The sequence below is a fragment of the Carassius auratus genome, chromosome 6 (genome assembly GCF_003368295.1).
Source record: "Carassius auratus strain Wakin chromosome 6, ASM336829v1, whole genome shotgun sequence".
Classification (NCBI taxonomy): domain Eukaryota; kingdom Metazoa; phylum Chordata; class Actinopteri; order Cypriniformes; family Cyprinidae; genus Carassius; species Carassius auratus.
In genome coordinates, this window is record NC_039248.1 from 10,395,879 (window position 1) to 10,408,049 (window position 12,171).

The window sequence follows — 12,171 nt, forward strand, 5'->3', positions numbered from 1 at the left end:
AAATCTAGATCAAATATAAAAAGTAGATACAATAAGGGAATGTAAAAAAAAAAAAAAGACATAATAAAATTAAAAATAAAGTTAAATAAAGCAGTGCAAGGCAAATGGCAGATAGAGTGCAAATCAATGACGTGAAAACAGTGCAGATAAAAGATTTTTAGTGCAAAAAAACAACAACAACAAAACCTTATTAAGTCTGACTAAAGTGACAAATGGTTCAAGAGCAGTTATATAAGCTGTCCTTAAGTCTGCTGGTCCTAGCCTGGAGACTCTGCAGTGTCCTCCATGATGGCAGCAGACTGAAGAAGCTGTGTGATGGGTGGGTGGGATCACCTGCGATGCAGAGGGCTTTTTGAGTGAAACGGGTTCTGTAAATATTTGAAAGGTACCAAAAGAAAATACGACTGTGACGCTTTCAACTTGATAATAAAAGAAGAAAAAATCTGAAATTTGTTTGATTTCACAAAAGTAAGACGTGAATAAAAACAACCTGTAGCTGAGGAAACACCCATGCTCATGATGGAGAATCACTTTGCTTGTAGCATATAGACGGTCACACTCACCCCAGGCCGACAGATGGCGATGATGACGCCGCGATTATTATCAAACCTCCAGCTGACGATCACATCGCTCTGCGAAGAAGACAGCGGCTCTTTGTTTACTTTAAAGATGGATGATCTATTACATGTATTTTCTAAAAGCACTGGCAATCTAGTTTAAAACCAGACACTAGAATGTAAAATAGAAAAAGGAGAAGAAAAATAAAAAAACACAGCATGGAGGAATCGTGGGATTTTGAATTCTTGTCTCGTATGGTTGACAGTCTGGTGTCCTTTCTGTCCGAATTTGTGGATGACTGGCTGGCCAACGACACGAGAGTTGCAGTATTTAAGATTTTGTTAAGCTGGCTCATCATCAGTCTCGTAGCCATCCACTTTGCCTGGAAAATGTACGGGAACACTGTCAACGACATGTACTACAGACAGGGTGAGTGTTTGCCAAGGCTCTCTATTACATGCTGCCCCACCTAATCAATAAGAATTCATATAAAACTGCAGTTGAGTAACTTTATAGTTTTGTGACTGTATACCTGTATTTTGCGCCTTTAAAAGGGTAGGAAATTAACTATGCTTGTGATAATTCTTCAGGGACTGGAGGACAGAATGGCGGGACTCCTGACACTGCGCCTCACATGAGCGGATGGTAACTTTTAATTAACCAACCTTTCTAGTGTTCATTTAGAGTCAGTCACGTGACAAAATACTTGAAATTAAATGTATCGTTGCTTACTGATTTCCAAATTCTAACTCAGAATATAGCCAAATAATGCATGTGGAAATGAGCTGGGGAATTTGCTATTGAGAAAAAAAAACAAATTTAACGAGTGGCTTCTGAACCATTCACAGACGATTCCAATTGTTCGGAACCTCGAGTGAACAAATCAGTTTCGCTGAAGCTTTTCTTGTACATTCTGTAATGAGCCAGTGTTCTGAATATGCTATTTGATTCCTACGCTATATTTGCAGTTTTAGCCTTGAGGAGCTTAGTGAAGCCTGCCGTTATACCACATCATATTAATGTTATGCTGGTAGAACATTATGACTAGTTATTTCACTGACAAGCAGACCTACTTGCATGTTATGCTATCTCAGACTATGGTACTGTATCTGACAGTTTATCTTGTGCCTCACAACACATGCTACCCATTTTCAACTTAAAATTTTGAGTGTACAGACTGAGAATAGGCACAATAGATCTTTAATTCAATTGTAATAAAAAACAGTTAATAAAACGTTATTTTAAAAAAAGTAGTATACAATTCTTAACACAATGCTGTTCCATTGTCAATTCTAATATATTCATTTTTTTTCCTAGGGAAAGTGGAGCTGGTGATGCCATGAAAACCCACCGTGAGTGATGTACCTGCAACCAGACTATGAGAGCACAGACACATAAGACGGACAAAGGAAATTACATTCCTTCAAGAAGACTAAATAATTATAGCTTGTGCAACTGTATTGGTTTTACTCATTAAGATGACTGTGATGGAGTGGTGCAAAACTCAGGGTCCAAACACATGAATATATGCGCTACGATACCTGACAGAATGGTGCTGTGCACTGGAGAGAGAGCTTTAAAGGAGCTTGCTGTGATAAATAGCAGCTCTGAATTTTTGGAATGCTTTAATTTTTTTTTTTTAATTCTGGAAGTTAGTAGATAGCAAAACTTAAACCATTCACACACAGTACCATTTGACCAAAAACTGACAAGAATACTAGTCAAAATGAAGGTTCCAAATGTTCACATAGTCATCTGGTCTGTATGTAGAAGTCAAACATTTCATTTCAGTGGTGAAAGAAAATGGACTTGACAATGGATTTGAGATGAAAAGACATTAATTGTGCCTCTTACAGTTGTCCAAGAGGTTACTGCTGTTTTTATTTTTTTTATTTTTTGCAGTGCAAATAATAAATACAATTTGTATCTGATTGTGTATTAGTTTTCTGTTATTTATTTCATAAGTAAATTGTATTTCAGTCAGTGGACAACAATACACATTGAAAAAGTACCATACATTGGTTCAGGACCAAGCAGGAGTCATCCATAACAAGAAGAAAAAAACATTACTGGCTAAATTAAGTGATATGATGAAAAAATCTGTGAATTAGATTAGAAAGAAAAACATTTATACCTCCATAATTTAGTTTCTTCAAATTATTGGAAGTCTCTTGGGGCTGATGGTGGCAGCAGCATAACATGCACATCCATCACATTGGTTCCTGTCAGTCCAGGCATGAGTAACCGTCGTCCTTCAGAGAGCTGTGAGAAAAAAGTGAACGAATCATTATTGGTGAGAAAGCCATCGATGTCCAGACCTTGAGATGTGGCCTCTTCCATCAGTTTCCTGTCCACGACGGCACCAGCTGCCTCAGTGGGGCCATCCTGTCCATCGGTTCCCCCACTGAGGAACACTGCACCACACTTTACTTCATCGCTACTCAGCTCAAGGCCCACCCGCAGAGCCAACTCCTGGTTCCTCCCTCCCCTGCCATTTCCTGTCAGATGCACAGTGGGTTCCCCTCCAGCCAGAAGACAGGTCGCACCCCAGCCTTCCTTCTTCTCCTCTACGAGCACATTCATGGTTCGACACAAGTCCCAGCTTTCTACCCCAACCTCTGGTCCAAGCTGAAGGATCTCTGCAGCAAGTTCTGGAGGAGGTTCCTTTTCTGGGGAGCATGCAAATCGCGAGAGTACCCCATATAGCCGTGAAACAGAGCGAACGTCACCACATACTCCTGGAGACAGAATGACGGGCCGAAGTCCTAATTCAACAGCCTTACGGCTTGCACATTCAAGAGCAATAGTGTTTGAGCCAATTACAACATTTAAAACATGGTCTTTGACTACTTCTGGCTGTTCTTTCACCTGTGACCCATAATGGGGTCTAAGCACCTCTTTAACAGAGGAAGGAAGAGAGCCAGAGAGCTTATAACGATCCAAGATATCCCAGACCTCTTCTGGCTTGGAGTCGCTCCTGACAGTTGGACCGCTGGCTATTAAATCCAGAGGATCTCCAATAACATCTGACAGAATCAATGCCACTACCTTAAAGAGAATGTGATGTCAGAGTTAATATTATGCTCAAGTAACACCATTGGTTATTCCTCATGAAACAATTTTACATGTCATTTTTTTATTGTAATAGTTACCTGGGCTGGGTTGGCACATTGGGCAAGGCCTCCACCCTTCAACAATGACAGGGCTCGTCTTACTGTATTTAACTCCTGAATTGTGGCCCCTGCTGCTGCGAGTTTTCGTGTCACATCCTGTTTCTCCTGCAAGGTCATGGGTGGGGCTGGAGCAGGTAAAAGAGCAGAACCACCACCTGCACGTAGATGTATGAAAAGTAATCATGAACATTTCAAGATCTTTCAGAGAATACACTTCACTTCAAATATTATGGGTCAGTATGATTTTTGTTGTTGTTGTTGTTGTTTTTTAAATAAAGTAATATTTTACTTAGCAAAGATGGATTAAATTAATCAACAGTGACACCATGTTACAAAATATTTTCATTTCAAATAAGTGTGGCTCTTTTCATCAAAGAATCCTTAATACATTTATCACTGTTTCCACAAAAATAATAAGCAGTTTTTAACACAATATTTCTTGAGCACCAAATTAAAATATTATAATGACACAGAAGACTGCAGTAATGGCTGCTGAAAATTAAACTTATATCATAGGAAATAGTAGTAGTAGTACACACTCGAAGGAAATCTGATTCTATATTAAGGAAATAAGTTATAATACCAGAGATGAGCACGAGCAGCAGATCTTTCTCAGTCAAACCACTGGCCAGTTCTCGAATACACTCTGCTGACTTCTGGGCATCTGTATCCGGTAAATTGTTCTTTGCTCCTTCCATCACTGCAATTCTGCTGTTATTCTCAAGGAGCATCTTCCTGTCCGGACATAGAAACAGTTTTATGGAACACCCAGACTGTACTGTGTGCAGCTAAATACAAAATACAAATACAAACCTTGCTAAAAACTTGGACTCCAGGGGCTGCATGACTATATTTAATGTAGCATGAAACCTATTTGTAGCATCAGTGAATGTTTCTTGCATTGTTATATTTTCATGTCAATTAAGGAATTCCACACCTAATTCTAATGCAGAAATAAATATATTATTTAAATCAGTATTACTTAAGTACACCAAGTTATTAAAAATCATTAATTCATAATAAAACCAATTCTTGTCACATCACAGTAATGAGAATGTTTCACATTTGTGACCATGGACCACAAAACCAGTCATAAAGGGTCGGTTTTTCAAAATTGAGATTTATACATCACCTGAAAGCTGAATAAATAAATTTCCCATTGATGTGTGCTTTGTTAGGATAGGACAATATTTGGCCGAGATACACTATTTGAAAATCTGGAATCTGAGGGTGCAAAAAGATATTGCCTTTAAAGCTGTCCAAATAAAGTTTTTATTACTAATCAAATTAAGTTTTGATATACTTACAGTAGGAAACTTACAGAATATCTTCATGAAACAGGATCTTTACTTAATATCCTAATGATTTTTGGCATAAAAGAAAAATCTATAATTTTGACCCATACAATGTATTTTTGGCTATTGCTACAAATATACCCCAGCAACTTAAGACTGCTTTTGTGGTCCAGGGTCACATTTAAGCTACATTTATTATTATATAATCTGGGATACCACTGACCAACTAATCAACAAGTGATCAACTAATGAAAATCCCAGTTTATTGCTGTATAAACTGCTCACTAACCAGAGGCACATTCAAATATGTAATTTAAAAAAAAGAACTAAAATTCTTACTCTTTTCCATGATTGCGTAGTGTCTTCTGGATACCATGAGGCACACTGACCACCCCTTTAATTAGATGGTCTCCTACAATCCTCTCTGCTTCTGCTGCCATCCCCAGCACAGCCTTTCCAAAGCCCACCAAATAAAGGTTATTGGTAAGTGTGAAATTCTGTCCACCCACAAGTAGTTTGTCTCCATGTCTCTCCAGACTCCTGCGGACCACTATGTCTGGCTGCACACCTTCAACTGCTGCAGAAAACACAGCCCGGGCTCGAGTGTCTAATGATGACATACTGCGAGAGCACAATGATGCTAAGCTCACCCGCAGTGTGTGCTGCAGGTGAAGAGAACGTGAGAAAGCAAGAATCTGAGCCATAAACCAATCAAACGATCCAAATCAGATGAAAAGAGCCACTTAATACCTGAGGGGAGAATAGGACAGTAATTAGATGCAGATGATCTCAAGGCATTGGCTGAAGTAATAGTGAAAAAAAGGTCTGAAAATAGCCACAACTAAATGGCCAATTGTACTCAACAAATTACGAAGTGATCACATAATACACCAATTTCTATCATAACAGCGGAGTCAAACACCAGTCTTAAACAGATTTCAATGAGTTTATGAGAACATACCAGCACTCTTTTAAGAGCTGACAAAACCTTTTCAGAACTGCATTAAACTAGAGCCTGCCCTGTGCACTGAGTGAAGTAATGATTGACTAACTGCTGACCATAGGCCAGAGAAAAGTTTTCGAGCTAGACAGTAACAAGATGTTTGTGCATTAATCAAGAGTTAATCCCAAAACAGTTGGAGGCGTTCCTACAATAGCCTTGTGATCCTAAAGTTAAAGTCCAGTAATGGTGGTCAGTTACACAACTTACACAGGATGCAACAACCTTACAGACTGCATTGGAAACACACATTTTCCTCACAAATGACACCAAAGGATTATTTTTTACCTACGTTTTTCCTCAATCCTCCAACTTCTGGTCACTTCAGCCATAGAAAACAACATAAAGGTCTAAACAACATCTTAGCGTCATTTTTTATTTTTTTTTATCAGTCATGTCTGGTTTATACATTCACAGTTATAACGCCCACTTTCACTGCTTGTTGTGAAAAAAGATTGACTCACATGTGAAAGGCCCCCTCTCGATCAGCAGGGCAACAGAGCATAGTTCACGAATGAAATGTCAGTGCCACTCCAAATCGGTGTTTTGAACGAATCTTTTACATGAAACGAATCATTTAAAACACCGACTCGTTCGTTCGGTAAGTCTAACCAATGAAAAGCTCCTCCACAGCCCACACTCGAACGCTATTGGCTGGAACTACAGTCAAGGCAAGAAAACGAGTCAGTAGAGCTCAGGAACGATTCGTTCGCTTAAGATTAAGTCACAAACAAACACGATAACAAAGTGACGTGTTCTGCAGATATGAAATTATCAACAGAATAGTTCATTTAACGTATTTTACACAAATAAATGTATTATCACGTAGGAACTTTAAATTACTTATTTTGTTTACCATTTTTTTTACAAGTGCAAATCTTCTATGTTTAACATTAACACTGCGCCTGCGACAGTCTATTACACTATAGAAAGGTGGAAATTCGAGTTGAATGGAACGCAATATATATGGTGCTTCAGCACTACTACAATGTTTTTACATTTTGTGTAAAAAGACTGTTCTAATGAAGCAATAACGTATTTTCTTCAGAAGGTGGCAGTATTCAATAAGTCAGCTAATTTAAACTTAACATATGTAACATATATTCATAACGTGAAATTGCACACCAACGTATGTACAAATTTAGTCGTACTTCACAGTTAGTCTATTTCTGTGTCACCAAAACAGCGGAGGTGACAGCTTCATACTGTGTGTGACATCATTCATCCTGTTATCAGTGTCTCCCAGCTCCATCTGTTAGTCACACCCATTTGGAGAAGAGAAGCCTACAGTACAACAACAAAAGCCCTCATTTACAAGTACCAAACAACTTCACAATCACTTTCATTGTGCAGGGCTTGGGTAAACCCGGTGTTGACTAAAAACCTACATTTTGTTTAATTGTCTTTCTATTGTATTCATGGATGATCCACAGAACATATGTTCTTTATGAGTCAGGAATGATAGGCTTACAGGGACAGTTCACCCAAAAATGAAAATTCTGTATCATTAATTACATATTATTCATGCATCATGCCATTCCAAACCTTTATTGGATTCTGTCTTTGTGTGGAAGAAAGATATATTTTAAAGAATGTTGGTAACTGAATAGTTTCAGGTCTTATTGATTTTTGAATTTTTATTTTATTTTATTTTATTTATTTAGTTTATTTACTAATCAAGATATCTTCTTTTGTGTTCCATGTCATGAGAATGACACGATGACAGAATTTTCACTTTTGCATAGACTAACAATTGAAGAGAAATCAACAGTCATTGTTTCAGTCAGCAAGAAGAAATACATTTTCTATACGTTTTGTAAAATATTGTTTAAGGTCATTTTTCCATTTTATAATGTTTTAAAATCCAGTAGCATACTTTAAAAAAAAATATGCAACCAATATTTGATGTACATGTTCAAAGCCTCTCAGACACAATGCTAGTTGACGGTGCTGTTCTCTTTTGTTTGCGTTGCAGTTCTGTCATGTTTGTTTGTTGTACTATCTATTGCAGCACTTTTTTGTGTTGTCATGGATAATTGATGTACAGAAGGCTACGTAATTCTCAGGTGGCTGCAGATAGCAGATGGGAAGAGGTCACTCTGCTGGCTGATATTTTCATTCTGCAGCACCGGCGACCCTCCATCATTCTCCATGCGTAGTCTCCCTTCGCATGTCTTTCGTCTCTCCCGTACTCATGGCAATTATATGCTCCGTTATTTTATATTTGGCTACTGTGTGTAGGGTATCAAGCCATTGGACATTTTCCATCAGTGATCATTTATTCACCTGAGGCCTGAGAGGAATGCAATGAGAGGATGATGGACTGGAAAGACAACCGTACAGATATGATAACAAAGAGCTGGCAGGTGACTTTCAGCCGTACTAAGAGAGGCTGCGATTTATGAATACTCAGCAATAAAGAACTTCATTTGCATGACTAGAGGGTATCTGGCATCAGTACAGGGGACAAGCTTAACTCTCTGAGGTGGTTGAACTCTCACTTTCAGTAAGTGACTAAGATGAATCACTTTACTGTGTGCAATTAGATCTTCTCACTTTTTCATTAAAGCCAATATGGGGAATAATGGTAAATGGAGAAGATGGAAACAGAATTAGCAGGCTCGAATACTTTATCATATTCCATTGCACATTCATCGCCGGGGTTTTTCCCCGATTGCACCATCGCTCTTGTTATTCCATTAGAGCAAAAACAAAGAGAAATCTCTCTTTCTCATAACCGTATTTGGCTTGTGAGTGGCCATCTTATTGCCTTTGTGTTTTAAATATCCTGAAGCTACTGGATGGGATCTACATTCATATATAATGCAGAATATGCATGAAGCAAAGTTCTCTGATGCTTTGTATTTGGGGTTCTGATCATGGAATGATCACTCAAATGACAGTCCATAAAGTCGAATACTAACAAAAATTATGCATGCACTGAGATTTATGTATAGGGACATATCGAGATTTTACCATCCTCCTATATCCTTAACATTTCAATAAACCAAATAAAATTGCAACTGAACTTGATGGCCAGTGGTCATCGTGCATTTTTACAATTATAGTTATCATTTGATTATACCTTATTTTGTGTTCCATGGAAAGGGAAAAAGCTGTAATTTTGAGTAATATGATACCAAATCCCTGCATAATCAAACAATTTATTAAAAAAGCAGTTTTACACAACACTACTGTTTTCTTCTTCTTCTTTTTTTTCTTTTTTTTATCCACTTGGCTCAAATATTTGTGGGTTCCCCTTTTTTTCCAACGTATTACACGTGATCTCATTGCCACGAAATGAAACCCTCAAACCCACAAACCATGTCATGCTGTTCCCCGTCATTTAACTGCTTTTATACAGAGCCTCACAAACAAAAGGGATTTCACAGACTTCCTGTCTGTCTTCATTACCTTTAAAAGCTGATTATCATTGTTACTATGCCTTTGCCAATTATTCCAGCTTCCCAGAAAGCCCACCTACAGTGACTCTCCTCAAGTCCCTCAAAAGACCTCAGGTTTTCAGCCTCTGAAACATGGGGAGTGACAGCTTAGAGTTTTCATAATAAACCGACTCAATAGAACAATATATGTGTCTTGTAATCAAAAAGACAGATGGACAGAGACAAAAGAGAAATATGTGACTAATTTGGAAACAGGGAAAAGTTGAAGGAAGAATGAACAAAAACAAACACATTGGTGATCTAATTGAAATTTAAGCTCAATCAGAAAAACCTTAAAGTTATGGTAAAGATGATCCTTTCTGGAGGAAATATAATAAATACATTGGGCAGCAGCATGCAGGTAAATCAGAATGTTCTCAATGGGACAGCTTCCAGTGCTCTGCTAGGCAACTGCATGGGCACTATGTGACTCTTCACATGACAACATTTCTTCTGAAGCATTTAGGACCATTCAGAACATTCAGCTGTTTCCTAAGTGCCTGTTGCTTTTATTTATAAATCAAATATAAAGAACAAAAATTAGCTACTTTTCCTTTCAGCCGGGACTGGGTTTGGCAATTCAGTACATCCATAAAAATACTTTATGATCTCTGTCATAGTAGTGGACAAGTACATAATTAATAAAAAAACATCTTGTTTGAAAAACAAAGCTGCACACTTTTCTACTTTATTTTCAGTTTAGTAATGTACAATTTTCTATATACTGTCTGTACATAATTTTGGACTGTTTATTATTATTATTATTATTATTATTATTATTATTATTATTATTATTATTAAATTAAATCGGATGCAGGTCTTAATAAAAATTATTGTTGTTTTTAAAAAAGTTTCTTATGCTCACCAAGACTGCATTTATTTGATAATAAATAAAAACACTAATATTGTTAAATGGATTTAGATTTTAAAATATCTGCTTCTATTTTAATATATTTTATAATGTAATTTATTTCTCTTTTTACAGCAGCCATTATTCAGGTACTCTAGATCTTCAGTGTTACATGAACCTTCAACAATCATTTTAATATGCTGATTTGGTGCCCCAATTTTTTTTTTTATTATTATTATCAGTATTGAAAACAGCTGTGCTGCTTAAAATGTTTATGGAAACTGTGATCCACTTTTTCAAGGGCTAGAATGTTCAAAAGAACAGAGAACAAAAAGAACAAAAGAAAGTTTTAATTTCTTGTTTTAAAAATAAGCTGTATATTAATACAAAATTGTACTGTACCTATAATATTTTTTTATATACTTATAATAATTTATATATACATATAGCCATGTCTTAAATCAAGCTGAGTATGCACTTTGCTCTTTTTATGACTTGTCAAGTTCAGGAAACCTGCATAGACAATCAATTAACGTACTTTCCTTTTAAACGATGTAAAGGTATTTTAGTTAGCTGCTGTATTTTTACTGTAATTGGAGGAAATGTGGTTTTAGCATGCATGATTTTTCATGACAAGGGCGTATTATTTCTTCTGAGCATCAGCCACATCCTGTTTCCTGTTCACTTTGGTTAAAAAGAACCCTAGTTATCTTCTAAGAATGGACAATTCCATTACTCTGCACAACTGAGTGACAGAAACAGAGATATATGAGATTACCACGCCTTTGTGCGCCAGGAGGGTGGTTGCACATTTATGGACCATCAAAAGCTAAAAGTCCTGAAGCAGCAATTGTTAAATGATTACATTTGATTTATTAACTTAATTTGTTCAAGGGTGGCAGTTACTTCAAAACTGTCAACCAGTTTCAAGGTAAACAAAGAAAGAAAAGTTGATGCTGAAATACTATTTATTCTCAGAATGACTCTTAAAACAGTGAGTCAGTCGTTGCTTTAAAAAATGCCTGAAGAAGACACAAATCTCTCCATCTGTTTCAGTGATGCCAGCCTTAGATGAAAATGAAATTGAGCTTCTCATGACCTTTGACCATGGCAGTTAACCTTAGTATGATAGAAAATCATCCCACATACACTCTCAGGTTCTGAAACCCTCACATTCACCCCTGCTTTCAGAGGCTGTCTCTTCTTTGACAGTTTTACTGCCTCTTAATGATTAAACAGGACCTAAATCATGTCTAGGCAAACAGAAACTGAAATAAATCAGGCCATAATGATATTTAAGAGCATCCCCTTCACTGTCGAAGTATCCCCAGAGCGCACATCTATATTTACAAATGAGTCAGTGTTGTGACAGCAGCATCGAGTGAATGTAAATCAACCTATATATTAATGATATAAAAAAATCAGCTTCGCCAAGTCTAATTTTCAGATGCATTATTTAACATGATTTTCATATGAATGTTTACTTGATTTGTGTAACTTGATTGTCATAGCATCTGCTTCAGACCAAAAAAAAAAAATACAAAAATACAAAAAAGTTTTATTGAGCTCTTGAGAGAACTGGATGTAAAACACAGCAAGTATTGTATTCTCTCTAGCATGTGAATTATTTTAAGATTTTACCTGCAGTCAGATGTAGTAATTCAACATCACCTTCACCAGAGGGGTCTAATGCTGTGGTGGCATAATTACTGTTATCAGGGCCCCCTGTCTGGGTCGAATGAGAAACAAACCCAGGGGTGCATTTCATTTCACTCCTTTTTCTGAACATCTCAAGGATTCCAGAGCTTTATCCCCCTCCATCTTTGAATAACTATGTGGGATTAACTGTGAT

General features: G+C 37.0%; 2 protein-coding genes across 6 annotated transcripts; one reads left to right on the forward strand and one right to left on the reverse strand.

Annotated features, from left to right (window-relative positions):
• The first annotated feature begins 615 nt into the window (after positions 1–615).
• LOC113095994 (T-cell leukemia translocation-altered gene protein homolog) lies at positions 616–2,489 on the forward strand. The gene is made up of 3 exons (XM_026261373.1): positions 616–987; positions 1,149–1,203; positions 1,876–2,489. The coding sequence occupies exons 1-3, from the start codon at positions 777–779 to the stop codon at positions 1,916–1,918; spliced, it is 309 nt and encodes a 102-aa protein (XP_026117158.1). The 5' UTR covers positions 616–776; the 3' UTR covers positions 1,919–2,489.
• On the reverse strand, positions 2,200–6,612 carry glyctk (glycerate kinase). Of its 5 annotated transcripts, none has more exons than XM_026261335.1 (5): positions 6,491–6,612; positions 5,366–5,776; positions 4,315–4,466; positions 3,711–3,886; positions 2,200–3,606 (listed from the first exon to the last, which is right to left on the reverse strand). In XM_026261335.1, exons 2-5 carry the CDS (start codon positions 5,728–5,730, stop codon positions 2,716–2,718), a joined length of 1,584 nt encoding a protein of 527 aa, XP_026117120.1. In that variant the 5' UTR covers positions 5,731–5,776; positions 6,491–6,612; the 3' UTR covers positions 2,200–2,715. The 5 variants fall into 5 exon arrangements, with proteins under 5 accessions (XP_026117120.1, XP_026117133.1, XP_026117142.1 ...); XM_026261348.1 differs by lacking the exon at positions 6,491–6,612 and adding an exon at positions 6,319–6,468; XM_026261357.1 differs by lacking the exon at positions 6,491–6,612 and adding an exon at positions 6,315–6,455.
• Between the last annotated feature and the right edge of the window lie 5,559 nt (positions 6,613–12,171).

Coding starts and splice junctions, on each gene's coding strand:
- LOC113095994 (XM_026261373.1), top strand. CDS start 777: ATGGAGGAATCGTGGGATTTTGAATTCTTGTCTCGTATGGTTGACAGT. Junction 988..1,148: donor CGACATGTACTACAGACAGG/GTGAGTGTTTGC, acceptor ATAATTCTTCAG/GGACTGGAGGACAGAATGGC. Junction 1,204..1,875: donor GCGCCTCACATGAGCGGATG/GTAACTTTTAAT, acceptor TTTTTTTCCTAG/GGAAAGTGGAGCTGGTGATG.
- glyctk (XM_026261335.1), bottom strand. CDS start 5,730: ATGGCTCAGATTCTTGCTTTCTCACGTTCTCTTCACCTGCAGCACACA. Junction 3,887..4,314: donor GCTGCTCGTGCTCATCTCTG/GTATTATAACTT, acceptor ATCTACGTGCAG/GTGGTGGTTCTGCTCTTTTA. Junction 3,607..3,710: donor AATGTGCCAACCCAGCCCAG/GTAACTATTACA, acceptor ATTCTCTTTAAG/GTAGTGGCATTGATTCTGTC.